The following is a 16,009-nucleotide window of genomic DNA, read 5'->3' on the forward strand; positions in this document are numbered from 1 at the left end:
TGCTGGTTAAAATCGAAGATAGATACACAATGCTGGAGTAAGTCAGCAGTTCATGGTTGGCTGTGAGCCAAGTAATAACGAGTCATGCAGGCAATGAAACTCAACAGGATGACAGTGAAACTAGTGTATCGACAAGGGACAGAGAGACAGAGAGAGGGGGATTGGCAAGGGTTACTTGAAGTTAGAGAAATCAATTCATACCGCTGGGGGTGTAAGCTGCCCAAACAAATTACGAGGTGCTGTTCCTCCAATTTGCGTTTGGCCTCACTCTGACAGTGGAGCAGGTGTTAGGCACTGATTTCTGGGCCACAGAATAGCCGACAAGATTCTCACCAGAGCAATGGTTAAATAAATTCTGATTTGATGTTATAAGCAACAATATGGGCGTTACGGTGGCGCAGCGGTAGAGTTGCTGCCTTACAGCGAATGCAGCGCCGGAGACTCGGGTTCGATCCCGACTACGGGCGCCATCTGTACGGAGTTTGTACGTTCTCCCCGTGGGTTTTCTCCGAGATCTTCGGTTTCCTCCCACACTCCAAAGACGTACATGTATATAGGTTAATTGGCTGGGCAAGTGTAAAAATTGTCCCTAGTGGGTGTAGGATAGTGTTAGTGTGCGGGGATCGCTGGGCGGCACGGACTCGGTGGGCCGAAGGGCCTGTTTCCGCGCTGTATCTCTAAATCTAAATCTAAAAATACAAATACGTCTGACGAAGGGTCTCGACCCGAAACATCACCCATTCCTTCCCGCCCGAGAAGCTGCCTGACCCGCTGAGTTACTCCAGCATTTTGTGCCTACCTTCAATACAAATACAAAAGTCATTATGAAAAGGTTTGATCCTGACCTTGGGTATCAAGTGTCCTCTGAATTGCACGTCACTCATGGCCATGTGTGGAATACTCATAGGGGCGATGTCAATGTACCGCTGGACCTCGTGTATGACAGCATCGGTGTACGGCATTTTTGCCCGGTCCTCAGACTTAGGTCTTCGATTCGATCCAATAACCTCATCGATTTCACAGTGAATTTTCTCTGCAGGGGAGAGAAAACATTGCATAAACAATGTCTCATTTCTTTCAACAGACTTTTAGCTTGTAAACGTTTTCTAACTTGGGTATTGTCAAGACAATAGACAATAAGTGCAGGAGGAGGCCATTCAGCCCTTCGAGCCAGCACCGCCATTCAATGTGATCATGGCTGATCATTCTCAATCAGTACCCCGTTCCTGCCTTCTCCCCATACCCCCTGACTCCGCTATCCTTAAGAGCTCTATCTAGCTCTCTCTTGAATGCATTCAGAGAATTGGCCTCCACTGCCCTCTGAGGCAGAGAATTCCACAGATTTACAACTCTCTGACTGAAAAAGTTTTTCCTCATCTCCGTTCTAAATGGCCTACCCCTTATTCTTAAACTGTGTGGCCCCTGGTTCTGGACTCCCCCAACATTGGGAACATGTTTCCTGCCTCTAACATGTCCAACCCCTTAATAATCTTATTCCCAATATGGACACATTCTTTTTCCTAATATGGACACAAAGTGCTGGAGTAACTCAGAGGGCCAGGCAGCATCTCCCCATACCCCCTGCATCTCCCCATACCCACTGACTAATATTGGTCACTACAGATGCTCCCCGCCTTACGATAGTTCGACTTTGCTGTGGTGCAAACGACAGCGACCCACATTCCATCACTCATTCCTTCTCTCCAGAGATGCTGCCTGACCTGCTGTGTCACTCCAGCATTCTGCGTCTACCGTCGATTTGTACCAGGATCTGCAGTTATTTTCCTACTCAACCTGCCGCTCCACTGCGATTTCTCCCCAAGGTATGTCTACTTTGAAGAGGTTCTCCTCCAAGATGCTGCCTGACCTGCTGAGTTACTCCAGCATTTTGTGACACCTTCGTAGCGAGCCGCCGCTCGCTTCCGGCCACGTGACCACGTGTATTAAATGCATTTCGACGTACGATATTATCGGTTGACGATGGATTCCTCGGAACCAGACCCCATCGTAAGGTGAGGGGCACCTATGTTAACATCTGACTGTAGACACAAAATGCTGGAGTAACTCAGCGGGACAGGCAGCATCTCTGGAGAGAAGGAATGGGTGACGTTTCGGGTCGAGACCCTTCTTCAGACTGGTTAGGGACTGACCACTGGTTAACATCTGACGACTGGTTTAGAAAGGACTAGACCAAGTGGACCCGTTGGGCCCAAACCTCTCCTGCATTGGTGCAGCACCCTGTCCTCCCCCCCTCCTCTCTCTCCCCAACCCACCCCTCCCCTCTCCCTTCTCCCCCACTCCCCCTCCCCTCCTTTTAAACTTAAAAATGTGAATAACTTAAAAAATATAACACCGATTTCAATAAAACTACTTGCATTATCACTAAAGTGACAATGGTGAGCAAGGTGGGCCTAAAATTGTCGCGCTATCGTCAGTCACAAACAAGATAACAAACGAGAGTTTTAGTATATAGATGACAAAAGGATTTGTATCGAAGATTGATGGGGAGTGGGAGAGCACCTGACTTGAGAGCACCTCCCTGCCCAAGATTATGTACCAGGGCCTTGCAGGGTTACTGAGAATAAGGTTGTACATGTCTTGGTGATTCTCTGAATGCATTCAAGAGAGAGCTAGATAGAGCTCTTAAGGATAGCGGAATCAGGGGGTATGGGGAGAAGGCAGGAACGGGGTACTGATCGAGAATGATCAGCCATGATCACATTGAATGGCGGTGCTGGCTCGAAGGGCCGAATGGCCTACTCCTGCACCTATTGTCTATTGAGACCAACTGACAAATAGGAGTATTTGCAAGTTCGGGGAAATCAAGAAATAGAAAGGGAAATTTCAGCGCAGCAGTGACCAAAATAGCATTGATGACAGAGCTGAAGAAGGAAGTTGAAAACCAGCGGTAAAACAGGAATAATCTGTCAAATAATTAGTCGGAAGGAGCTGCTGATGCTGGTTTAGACCAAAGATAGACACAAAATGCTGGAGTAACTCAGCGGGACAGGCAGCATCTCTGGAGAGAAGGAATGGGTGACGTTTCGGGTCGAGACTCTTCTTCAAACTAGAGAAATAATTGTGTTTTACTTGCATCTCTAGGAAGATTAGAGTATCAATTTGAGAATCTAGAGATGTAAACGAGGAGAATCTAGGGATGTAAATGAGGAAGATGTGAGTATCAATTTGAGAATCTAGAGATGTCAAGTTGTTAAGGATGCTGGTTAAAATCGAAGGTAGACACAAAATGCTGGAGTAACTCAGCAGAACAGAAGAGAAGGAATGGGTGACGTTTCGGTTCGAGACTCTTCTTCAGTCTGAAGAACTGAAACGTTCAGACCCGAAACGTCACCCGTTCGTTCTCTCCAGAAATGCTGCCTGGCCCGCTGAGTTACTCCAGCATTGTGTGTCTATCTACATGTTTTATTATCAAGTTATTAATTAATAAGAACATTGTCAGGCAGCATCTCAGGAGAGTAGGAATGGGTGACGTTTCGGGTCGAGACTCAAGTAGTTTAGACAATAGACAATAGACAATAGACAATAGGTGCAGGAGTAGGCCATTCAGCCCTTCGAGCCAGCACCGCCATTCAATGCGATCATGGCTGATCACTCTCAATCAGTACCCCGTTCCTGCCTTCTCCCCATACCCCCTGACTCCGCTATTCTTAAGAGCTCTCTCTTGAAAGCATCCAAAGAACTGGCCTCAACTGCCTTCTGAGGCAGAGAATTCCACACCTTCACCACTCTCTGACTGAAAAAGTTCTTCCTCATCTCCGTTCTAAATGGTCTACCCCTTATTCTTAAACTGTGGCCCCTTGTTCTGGACTCCCCCAACATTGGGAACATGTTTCCTGCCTCAAATGTGTCCAATCCCCTAATTATCTTATATGTTTCAATAAGATCCCCCCTCATCCTTCTAAATTCCAGTGTATACAAGCCCAATCGCTCCAGCCTTTCAACATACTACAGTCCCGCCATTCCGGGAATTAACCTAGTGAACCTACGCTGCACGCCCTCCATGGCAAGAATATCCTTCCTCAAATTTGGAGACCAAAACTGCACACAGTACTCCAGGTGCGGTCTCACCAGGGCCCGGTACAACTGTAGTTTAGAGATGCAGCACAGAAACAGAAAATGTATTCTATTCTACATTTTCCTTGATCACCATCTTTGTAGATGTCTCGTTTTCACACTTTACCCTTCCTTATCCATCTATCCCCCTTCCCCCCTGACGTCAGTCCGAAGAAGGGTCTCGACCCGAAACGTCACCCATTCCTTCTCTCCAGAGATGCTGCCTGACCCGCTGAGCTACTCCAATGTTTTGGCCATGACCTTTCTACAGTGACAAAGCTTACCTTGAATTGCTGGGTACTTGGCCAGGATCTGAATTGACCAGTGTAGCGTCGTGCTGGTTGTTTCAGTTCCAGCCAAAAATAAATTCAGTGTCGACAGCAACAAGTTTTGATGAATGAATTCTGAGTCAAGTTTATTTTTGTCCTGATTCAAAGCAAAAAACATTTAAAACAGTCTTCAGACAATGTTTGACCTTTCTTAAACTTATAGACAATAGACAATAGACCATAGGTGCAGGAGGAGGCCATTCGGCCCTTCGAGCCAGCACCGCCATTCAGTGTGATCATGGCTGATCATTCTCAATCAGTACCCCGTTCCTGCCTTCTCCCCATACCCCCTGACTCCGCTATCCTTAACAGCTCTATCCAGCTCTCTCTTGAATGCATTCAGAGAATTGGCCTCCACTGCCTTCTGAGGCAGAGTATTCCACAGATTCACAACTCTCTGACTGAAAAAGTATGTCCTTGTATTTAGCTTTTTAGTTTTTAGTTTAGAGACAGCGCGGAAACAGGCCCTTCGGCCCACCGAGTCCGTACCGACCAGCGATCCCCGCACATTAACACCATCCAACACACACTCGGGACAATTTACATTTACACAAATCCAATTAACCTGCGATCCAGCTCATCTTTGGAGTGTGGGAGGAGACCGAAGATCTCGGAGAAACCCACGCAGGTCACGGGGAGAACGTGCAAACTCCGTACAGCCAAGCACCCTTAGTCAAGATCGAACCCGGGTCTCTGGCGCTGTAAGGCAGTAGCTCTACCGCTGCGCCACCGTGCCATTGCGGTCAAAATAGTCAGCTTGGGCCAAAGGGCCTGTTTCTAAACCGTACAACTATGTGACTCTAACCGTCCGATTTACCAGTTCTGTACAAAACTCCAGCGAACAAGGTACACTAGGTGCACACAAAAAGCTGGAGTAACTCAGCGGGACAGGCAGCATCCACTTTCATTTCACTGCACATCGTGTATGTGTATGTGACAAATAAATTTGACTTGACTTGACTCGGTGACGTTTCGGGTCGAGACCCTTCTTCAGACTGAATCTGAAGAAGGTTCTCGACCCGAAACGTCGCCCATTCCTTCTCTCCAGAGGTGCTTCCCGTCCCGCTGAGTTACTCCAGCATTTTGTGTCTACCTTGGGTTTAAACCAGCATCTGCAGTTCCTTCCTGAACAAGAGTTGGAAGTATGAATGCAGTACAGTGTCATTACCTCATCCATCTTGTTGAGAAAGCTGTCAATGTAATCCCTGGGGAAATCCTTCTGGTGATCCTCTTTGTGACTTTGAATAGTTTTGTTCAGAAAACTTTTTATGCTTATAATATTTTGGAAGAACTTCTGGTGAGGTCCAGGCAGGAAATTCATGATCCTCGGGAAGTTATTGTACAACTGCAAAACAGACACGGTGATCACAAACAAAGTAGTGTCTCTGGTGGTCAGTAGGATGATACACAGCCTAAATGGGACAGTCTATTAAACATATACACCGATCAGCCAAAACATTACGACCACTGACAGGCGAAGTGAATAACATTGATTATCTTGTTACAATGGCACCTGTCAAGGGGTGGGATATATTCGGCAGCAAGTGAACAGTCGGTTCTTGAAGTTGACGTGTTGGATGCAGGAGAAATGGGCAGGAATAAAGACCTGAGCGACTTCGACAAGGGCCGAATTGCTACGGCCAGTCGACTGGGTCAGAGCATCTCTGAAACGGCAAGGCTCGTGGGGTGCTCCCGGTCAGCAGTGGTGAGTACCGACCGACAGTGGTCCGAGGAGGGACAAACCACAAACCGGCGACAGACAGGGTGTTGTGCACCAGAATTCCAGAATTGAAGGCTGCCCTCCAAAATAATATTAGTGAACTTCAGATACCCCTCCCTCTCCATCCCTCCCCCACCCAAGTCACACTAGCTTCTCGTTTTCACAAAAACAAACAGCTAACAATGGCCCGTTTCCTTTTTTCCTTTATCATCGTCACTTCTTTGCATACCTTTCATTCATTGCTCTTTATCTCCCTACATCATTGCCTATACCTCTCGTTTACCTTGGACCTTACCAGACCCGAAACGTCACCCATTCCTTCTCTCCGGAGATGCTGCCTGACCCGCTGAGTTACTCCAGCTTTTTGTGTCCATCTTAGAGAACCAATTAGGCTGATCAGACAATCTAATTGTTATGTCGTGGTGAGATTAACTAAATGAAAATTAACCAAATGTAAAATCACTGCCCTGGTGGAGTTTGAACTTGACTACCAGTCCAATATCATTTTGGATATTTGAATGTTTTACAATTTATATATTTAAGGCAGAGGTAGATAGATTCTTGATTAGTACGGGTGTCAAGGGTTATAGGGGGAAGGCAGAAGAATGGGGTTAGGAGGGAGAGATAGATCAGCCATGATGGAATGGCAGTAGACTTGATGGGCTGAATGGCCTAATTCTGCTCCTATCACTTACGAACTTATAATCACTACACTCTCATACTCACTAACGTTTGTTAATGTTAAATGTTATATCTTTAATGTCTTCCTGATGAATACTTGACTCTTTTTATGGATCTCTTTTCCCACCAGATTGACTCTGAGAGACCCATCTGGAAATCGGTCCCGTTTTAGAAACATAGAAAATAGGTGCAGGAGTCGGCCATTCGGCCCTTCGAGCCAGCACTGCCGTTCAATATGATCATGGCTGACCATCCTAAATCAGTACCCCGTTCCTGCTTTCTCCCCATATAGACAATAGACAACAGACAATAGACAATAGGTGCAGGAGTAGGCCATTCAGCCCTTCGAGCCAGCACCGCCATTCAATGCGATCATGGCTGATCACTCTCAATCAGTACCCCGTTCCTGCCTTCTCCCCATACCCCCTCACTCCGCTATCCTTAAGAGCTCTATCCAGCTCTCTCTTGAAAGCATCCAACGAACTGGCCTCCACTGCCTTCTGAGGCAGAGAATTCCACACCTTCACCACTCTCTGACTGAAAAAGTTCTTCCTCATCTCCGTTCTAAATGGCCTACCCCTTATTCTTAAACTGTGGCCCCTTGTTCTGGACTCCCCCAACATTGGGAACATGTTTCCTGCCTCTAATGTGTCCAAGCCCCTAATTATCTTATATGTTTCAATAAGATCCCCCCTCATCCTTCTAAATTCCAGTGTATACAAGCCCAATCGCTCCAGCCTTTCAACATACGACAGTCCCGCCATTCCGGGAATTAACCTAGTAAACCTACGCCCTCAATAGCAAGAATATCCGTCTTCAAATTTGGAGACCAAAACTGCATACAGTACTCCAGGTGCGGTCTCACCAGGGCCCGGTACAACTGTAGAAGGACCTCTTTGCTCCTATACTCAACTCCTCTTGTTATGAAGGCCAACATTCCATTGGCTTTCTTCACTGCCTGCTGTACCTGCATGCTTCCTTTCATTGACTGATGCACTAGGACACCCAGATCTCGTTGAACTCCCCCTCCTCCTAACTTGACACCATTCAGATAATAATCTGCCTTTCTATTCTTACTTCCAAAGTGAATAACCTCACACTTATCTACATTAAACTGCATCTGCCACGTATCCGCCCACTCACACAACCTGTCCAAGTCACCCTGCAGCCTTATTGCATCTTCCTCACAATTCACACTACCCCCCAGCTTAGTATCATCTGCAAATTTGCTAATGGTACTTTTAATCCCTTCGTCTAAGTCATTAATGTATATCGTAAATAGCTGGGGTCCCAGCACCGAACCTTGCGGTACCCCACTGGTCACTGCCTCCCATTCCGAAAGGGACCCATTTATCCCCACTCTTTGCTTTCTGTCTGTCAACCAATTTTCTATCCATGTCAGTACCCTACCCCCAATACCATGTGCCCTAATTTTGCCCACTAATCTCCTATGTGGGACCTTGTCGAAGGCTTTCTGAAAGTCGAGGTACACCACATCCACTGACTCTCCCCTGTCAATTTTCCTAGTTACATCCTCAAAAATCATCCCTTGATTCCGTTAGCCCTAAGAGCTAAATCTAACTCTCTCTTGAAAACATCCAGTGAATTGGCCTAGAATTCCACAGATTCACAAATCTCTGGGTGAAAAAGTTTTTCCTCATCTCAGTCCTAAATGGCCTCCCCCTTATTCTTAAACTGTGGCCCCTGGTTCTGGACTTCTGCTAGCTTCAGTAAAAGCACGGTCCTTAAAATTAAACGACACACATACCTGCACCCAGGGACTACTTAAAATGCGGATAACGTCAGCGATCATCCCCATCAGCCTGAGGAAGCTCTGATCTTCGTAATCAAACCGATCGCCAAAGGTGATGGAGCAGATGATGTTGGATGCTGCACACCTCAGTAGGAAATCTGGCTTAAATGGGCCACCTAGTCCATTTAAAGAGGCCGGGTTGAAGAGGGTACAATGTTAAAATGACAGAATCGCTATCAAATATCAAATAATTAAGAGCGATCACGGTGGCGCAGCGGTAGAGTTGCTGCCTTACAGCGAATGCAGCGCCGGAGACCTGGGTTCCATCCCGACTACGGGTGCTGCCTGTACGGAGTTTGTACGTTCTCCCCGTGACCTGCGTGGGTTTTCTCCGAGATCTTCGGTTTCCTCCCACACTCCAAAGACGTACAGGTTTGTAGGTTAATTGGCTTGGTGTACGTGTAAAATTGACCCTAGTGGGTGTAGGATAGTGTTAATGTGCGGGGATCGCTGGTCGGCGCGGACCCGGTGGGCCGAAGGGCCTGTTTCCGCGCTGTATCTCTACACTAAACTAGTGGGCATTGCTTAATGCGTAGGAAAATAACTGCAGATGCTGGTTCAAATAAAAGGTCGACACAAAATGCTGGAGTAACTCAGCGGGTCAGGCAGCATCTCGGGAGAGAAGGAATGGGTGACGTTTCGGGTCGAGACCCTTCTTCAGACTGATGTCGGGAGGGGGCGGGACATCAGTCTGAAGAAGGGTCTCGACCCGAAACGTCACCCATTCCTTCTCTCCCGAGATGCTGCCTGACCCGCTGAGTTACTCCAGCATTTTGTGTTTAACCATTTGGTGATTGTCCAATGCTTTAGTCACGAACCTTTTTTATTCCTGAAGCTTGCAACCAGGAACCGAGCTTCCTCCTGAATTCTCTCCTCGATACTCTTTTTCCCCATTCCATAGTCTCGCAAGGTACTGAGCGTGAATCTCCGAAGTTGCTTCCATCTCTCCCCACTGCTGAAAGCAACTCCTGCAAGACAGATGTGTGGGAAGGAACTGCAGATGCTGGTTTAAACCAAAGATAGACACAAAGTGCTGGAGTAACTCAGCGGGACAGGCAGCATCTCTGGAGAGAAGGGATAGGTGACGTTTCGGCTCGAGACCCTCTTTCAGACTCACACAGGAGGGAGGCAGTGGGGATTTGGAACACTCTAAGCCAGTGGTGTCCAAACTTTTTTCAAAGAGGGCCAGATTTGATAATGTGAAAATACCCAAGGGTATTAGAGGAGGGGAGAGGGGGGGAGAGGGGGGAGAGGGGGGGAGAGGGGTGGAGAGGGGGGAGAGGGGGGAGAGGGGGGGAGAGGGGGGGAGAGGGGGGGGAGAGGGGGGGGGAGAGGGGGGGGAGAGGGGGGGGAGAGGGATTCACACAAAACCGGCTGCAATTACATGACAACAAGTTTCAGATAAGTTCTTACCGTAGCCTTCTGAGATTCGTTGGAGGACGGGGAAGAGGTAGCGGCCGCTGAAGTCATGCCCGTGGGTGACCAAGACTTCCCTCACCGCCTCTGTGCCACACACCACCACCGCCGGGTAGCCACTGAACCAGAATGTGAACACAGGCCCGTACTGCTCACTCAGCTAAGGACAACACAATGGGCATAGAGTCACAGAGCACGGAAACAGGCCCTTCAGCCCAACGTATGATACACAGAAACATAGAAACGTAGAAAATAGGTGCCTTCGAGCCAGCACCGCCATTCTCCCTCTTAAATATAGCCAATGAACTGGCCTCAACTACCTTCTCTGGCAGAGAATTCCACAGACTCACCACTCTGTGTGAAGAAATGTTTTCTCATCTCGGTCCTAAAAGACTTTCCCCTTATCCTTAAGCTGTGACCCCTGGTTCTGGACTTCCCCAACATCGGGAACAATCTTCCCGCATCTAGCCTCTCCAACCCCTTAAGAATTTTATATGTTTCTATAAGATCCCCCCTCAGTCTTCAAAATTCCAGCGAGTATAAGCCTAGTCTATCCAGTCTTTCTTCATATGAAAGTCCTGCCATCCCAGGGATCAATCTGGTGAACCTTCTCTGTACTCCCTCTAAGGCTAGAACGTCTTTCCTCAGATTAGGAGACCAAAACTGCACACAATACTCCAGGTGCGGTCTCACCAAGGCCCTGTTCAACTGCAGCAGAACCTCCCTGCTCCTATACTCAAATCCTCTTGCTATGAATGCTAATTGTACTGTTGTGGCTAGGTGGCAAATGATTTTCGATCACTTCATTTTGACTGACAATAAAGGCAATGACAATCAAGATACAATTACAAGGCATTGAAAAGTGTCACGTACATTATAATAATAATGAAATGAAAGTGACCAGTTATTGCACAGCACATATGTAATGTTGCACAATCGTGAAACTAAATATGTGGTGGAAAAGTCCCGGAGGAAAGATGGGCAAAGATTGGGGGGGGGGGGGGGGGGGAGGAGTGGGAGGAGGTGTCAGTCTACCCCACCACAGAAGGGGGAGGAGTTGTACAGTTTGATAGCCATAGGGACCGGCGGGGGCTTCAATGTCGGGAGCCCTGACTGCCCCGACGTGGCAACTTCAACAGCCTGACCGCGGGAGAAGACGGCAGGTGAAGAGAAAAGACATTGTGGCCTTCCATCACAGTTAGGAGGGGACTGGAGGAGACTCACTGTGATGGATGTTTCTTTTGTTTGGTGTTAGTTTATGATTGTATGTGTTATTGCATTTTTATTGATTGTTCTTATTGGTCTTATTGTCGAACTGCGGGTAATTTTTCATTTCACTGCACATTTATGTGTATGTGACAAATAAATGACTATTGACTATTGACATAGAATCTCCTGTGGTGATCTGTGCTGAACCTTGGTTCAACATGCCCACACCGACCAACATGTCCCAGCTACACCAGTCCCACCCGCCCATGTGATTGAGGTGGAAGGAACTGCAGATGCTGGTTTAAATCGAAGGTAGACACAAAATGCTGGAGTAACTGCTGGCGCAGCGGTAGAGTTGCGGCCTTACAGCGAATGCAGAGCCGGAGACTCAGGTTCGATCCTGACTACGGGCGCCGTCTGTACGGAGTTTGTACGTTCTCCCCGTGACCTGCGTGGGTTTTCTCCGAGATCTTCGGTTTCCTCCCACACTCCAAAGACGTGCAGGTTTGTCGGTTAATTGACTGGGTAAATGTAAAAAAATTTAAATACAAAATTGTCCCTAGTGTGTGTAGGATAGTGTTAATGTGTGGGGATCGCTGGGTGGTCTCGACCCAAAACGTCACCCATTCCTTCTCTCCAGAGATGCTGCCTGACCCGTAGAGTTACATAGAAACATAGAAACATAGAAACATAGAAAATAGGTGCAGGAGTAGGCCATTCGGCCCTTCCAGCCTGCGCCGCCATTCAATATGATCATGGCTGATCATCCAACTCAGTATCCCGTACCTGCCTTCTCTCCATACCCCCTGATCCCTTTAGCCACAAGGGCCACATCTAACTCCCTCTTAAATATAGCCAATGAACTGGCCTCAACTACCTTCTGTAGCAGAGAATTCCACAGATTCACCACTCTGTGTGAAAAAAAACTTTCTCATCTCGGTCCTAAAAGACTTCCCCCTTATCCTTAAACTGTGACCCCTTGTTCTGGACCTCCCCAACATCGGGAACAATCTTCCTGCATCTAGCCTGTCCAACCCCTTAAGAATTTTGTAAGTTTCTATAAGATCCCCCCTCAATCTTCTAAATTCCAGCGAATTGTGTCCACCGCAACATTGTGATGATGTATTGTCTTTCCGCTGACTGGCACGCAACACAAGCTTTTCACTGTACCTCGCTCGGTACACGGGACAATAAACAAAACTAAAAAAAAAAAACTAAAGTGCTGGAGTAATTCAGCAGGTCAGGCAGCATCTGTGGAGAAAAAAGGATGAGTGACGTTTTGGGTCGGGACTTTGGGCCTCGAAGAAGTGTTGTAACCCAAAATTTTGTGTCTATCTTTGCTATAAACCGGCATCTGCAGTTCCTCATTTCTACAAAGTTGAAGGTCTAGTTTATTATTGTTACCTGTACCGAGGTACAGTGAAGAGATTGTTGCTGTGCACTATCCAGTCAGCGAAAACACTATACATGATCAGATTGATCACAATCAATCCATCTACAGTGAACAGATGCCAGATAAAGGCAATAAAATTTAGTGTAAGATAAAATCCGATGGGCCATGTTATCAAAAACTAGTCCAATTCCTTTAGTTTGAGATCCTCCACCATTAGTAATGAAAGGCATAGATAGAGTGGATGTGGAGAGGATGTTTTCCACTGGTGGGAGAGTCTAGGACCAGAGGCCACAGCCTCAGAATTAAAGGGCGCTCTTTTAGAAAGGAGGTGAGGTGGAACTTCTTTAGTCAGAGGGTAGTTAATCTGTGGAACTCATTGCCACAGAGGGCTGTGGAGGCCAAGTCAGTGGATATTTTTAAGGCAGAGATAGACAAATTCTTGATTAGAACGGGTGTCGAGGGTTATGGGGAGAAGGCAGGAGAATGTCAAGTCAAGTCAAGTCAATTTTATTTGTATAGCACATTTAAAAACAACCCACGTTGACCAAAGTGCTGTACATCAGTTCAGGTACTAAGAACGAACATACAATGGCACACAAACATAACAGCACATACATAAACAGTTCACAGTTCTCAGAGGGTCTCAAACGCTAGGGAGTAGAAATAGGTGATTAGAAATAGAGTAGAAATAGTGTGATTAGGCGGCCATGATCGAATGGCGAAGTGGACTCGATGGGCCCACTGCCCTATAATATGTGAACTAGTAATATCTTAGCAGCCCTGTGTCCCATGACTAGCGTAGCTGGGACATGTTGGCCAGTGTGGGCATGTTAGGCACGCTGTATCACTCTACGACTCAGCAAAACAGATTTGTTGTCTACAGCTCAGGGCAGTCACCAGACAAACAAAGATCGGGTCATACGTGATAGGAGCAGAATTAGGCCATTCAGCCCATCAAGAAAAAACTTTTCCACCCAGAGAGTTGTGAATTTATGGAATTCTCTGCCGCAGAAGGCAGTAGAGGCCAATTCACTGGATGAATTTAAAAGAGAGTTAGATAGAGCTCTAGGGGCTAGCGGAATCAAGGGAAATGGGGAGAAGGCAGGCACGGGTTACTGATTGTGGATGATCAGCCATGATCAAAATGAATGGCGGTGCTGGCTCGAAGGGCCAAATGGCCTCCTCCTGCACCTTTCTTCTATGACTATGACTCTAAGTCTACTCCGCCATTCAAGCATGACTGGTCTATCTCTCCCTCCTAACCCCATTCTCCTGCCTTCTCCCCTTAATCCCTGACGCCCAAACTAATCAAGAATCCATCTATCTCCGCCTCATTTCTGGGATTGTAGCCTAACGGAGATAATTCAGACTGACAACTTTGTAGCATTATTACTACAACTTTGTAGTTACTCCAGCATTTTGTGAATAAATAAATACCTTCGATCTGTACCAGCATCTGCAGTTATTTTCTTATACTTTGTAGCATTAACATCACACTTAAAAATCTCCAGCTTTTTTTTTTTTTTACAAACAGGAAACGAAAACATCTGCACATGTTGGAGGTATTTATTCACAAAGTGCTGGAGTAACTCAGCAGGTCAGGCAGCACCTCGGGAGAGAAGGAATGGGTGACGTTTCTGGGCGAGACCCTTCTTCAGACGGGTCTGAACATCTGGACATGTTGAGCAATCCTGCCCTTTTGCCTTGCCCAGTTATTTTGGGTGGGGGGAAAAGACACACAATGCTGGAGTAACTCAGGGGAGACCAGCTTCTCTGGCGAGGAGGAATGGGTGGGCGTTTAGGGTCGAGACCCTTCTTCAGACTGAGTTACTCCAGCATTTTGTGTCTCTCTGCAGTTCTATTTCCCCACTCTCTGCACTTATATTTCCCCACTATTTTTTCCACACCCTATTAAAGTTGAGTAAAGTTGCTGTAACTGCCTTAAAGGCACCAACCAGTAAGTAGCACACACTTAAGCATGGGCGACCTCCTCAAAGCAAAGGAACTCCTTGGTGCATTACTGTTGAAAGACACGGGCGTTGTCCTTACCTTGATCAGGGATTTGTGGACTGATTTTAGATTCAGCTGGAACAGGTTGCCCACGATGGGAAGGGGAGTGGGACCTGGGGGGAGGAGGAGGCCAGTGAATCGCTGGTCGTTTCTCAGCCACTTCACCAGGAGCACGATTCCGAGTGCAACAACAAGCAAAGTCGTCCAAATTTCACTCCAACTCATTGTCGGCAAGAAAGAGTTGTCAACCTGACCCCAAAATCCAGATACTTTAAGCAGAACACAAACAAAGAGGCTTCACCAGATCACTGCACAGAGCCTGGTGGACCATAAAAATCCCAGGCAGAACAATTTGCTCCTCTCTATCCCACTGATATTAAGGCGCCTTCGCCGTCTCAAGCCCTTCTTCGCCAAAGGTTTGTTGTTGAGACAGACTGAACAGTTTAGTAACTCTGGAAACTCCCACTCCATCGCCCATTGGTGTTTCACAGGGACGTTTGTACGTGATCAACCAACAAAAAGCTTCCTGCAAATAAGCTCTGCACTCAATAAACTATTGCACTACTACTGTTTGTTTTTAAATGTGTACCTATGAGTTCACGTGTGTGTGTGTCTATATATATCTATATATCTATATGATATATATATATATATATATATATATATATATATAAGACAATAACTGCAGATGCTGGTACAAATCGAAGGTATTTATTTCACAAAATGCTGGAGTAACTCAGCAGGTCAGGCAGCATCTATATATATATATATATATCAGTCTGAAGAAGGGTCTCGACCTGAAACGTCACCCATTCCTTCTCTCCTGAGATGCTGCCTGACCTGCTGAGTTACTCCAGCATTTTGTGAAATAAATACCTTCGATTTGTACCAGCATCTGCAGTTATTTTCTTAGTCTATATATATATGTGTGTGTGTGTGTATGTATGTACTGTATGTAGATACAGTCTGAAGAAGGGTCTCGACCCGAAACGTCACCCATTCCGTCTCTACCTAGATGCTGCCTGACCTGCTGAGTTACTCCAGCATTTTGTGATACTGTATGTATGTATGTATGCGTAGGAAAGAACAAGTCAATGGATATTTTTAAGGCAGAGATAGACAGATTCTTGATTAGTGCGGGTGTCGGGGGTTATGGGGAGAATGCAGGAGAATTAGACAATAGACAATAGGTGCAGGAGGAGGCCATTCGGCCCTTCGAGCCAGCACCGCCATTCAATGTGATCATGGCTGATCATTCTCAATCAGTACCCCGTTCCTGCTTTCTCCCCATACCCCCTGACTCCGCTATCCTTAAGAGCTCTATCTAGTTCTTTCTTGAATGTATTCAGAGAATTGGCCTCCAC

The 16,009-nt window shown here is 46.7% G+C and overlaps 1 protein-coding gene across 3 annotated transcripts in view; it reads right to left on the bottom strand.

The window, feature by feature from the left end:
* cyp2y3 (cytochrome P450, family 2, subfamily Y, polypeptide 3) overlaps positions 1-16,009 on the bottom strand; it is a 29,724-nt gene that overhangs the window by 3,504 nt on the left and 10,211 nt on the right. The window contains exons 3-9 of one of the 3 annotated variants that reach the window (XM_078431133.1): positions 14,685-14,758; positions 10,031-10,193; positions 9,436-9,585; positions 8,573-8,733; positions 5,572-5,748; positions 4,359-4,500; positions 846-1,033 (exon numbers count right to left, since the gene is read on the bottom strand). In XM_078431133.1, the coding sequence (XP_078287259.1) occupies positions 846-1,033; positions 4,359-4,500; positions 5,572-5,748; positions 8,573-8,733; positions 9,436-9,585; positions 10,031-10,193; positions 14,685-14,758 (1,055 nt within the window). Of the gene's footprint in view, positions 1-845; positions 1,034-4,358; positions 4,501-5,571; positions 5,749-8,572; positions 8,734-9,435; positions 9,586-10,030; positions 10,194-14,684; positions 15,061-16,009 lie in introns of those variants that run through there. The other 2 variants (XM_078431135.1, XM_078431136.1) reach the window with 2 other exon arrangements.

Source organism: Rhinoraja longicauda, chromosome 41 (assembly GCF_053455715.1).
Source record: "Rhinoraja longicauda isolate Sanriku21f chromosome 41, sRhiLon1.1, whole genome shotgun sequence".
NCBI classification, from domain to species: Eukaryota; Metazoa; Chordata; class Chondrichthyes; order Rajiformes; family Arhynchobatidae; genus Rhinoraja; species Rhinoraja longicauda.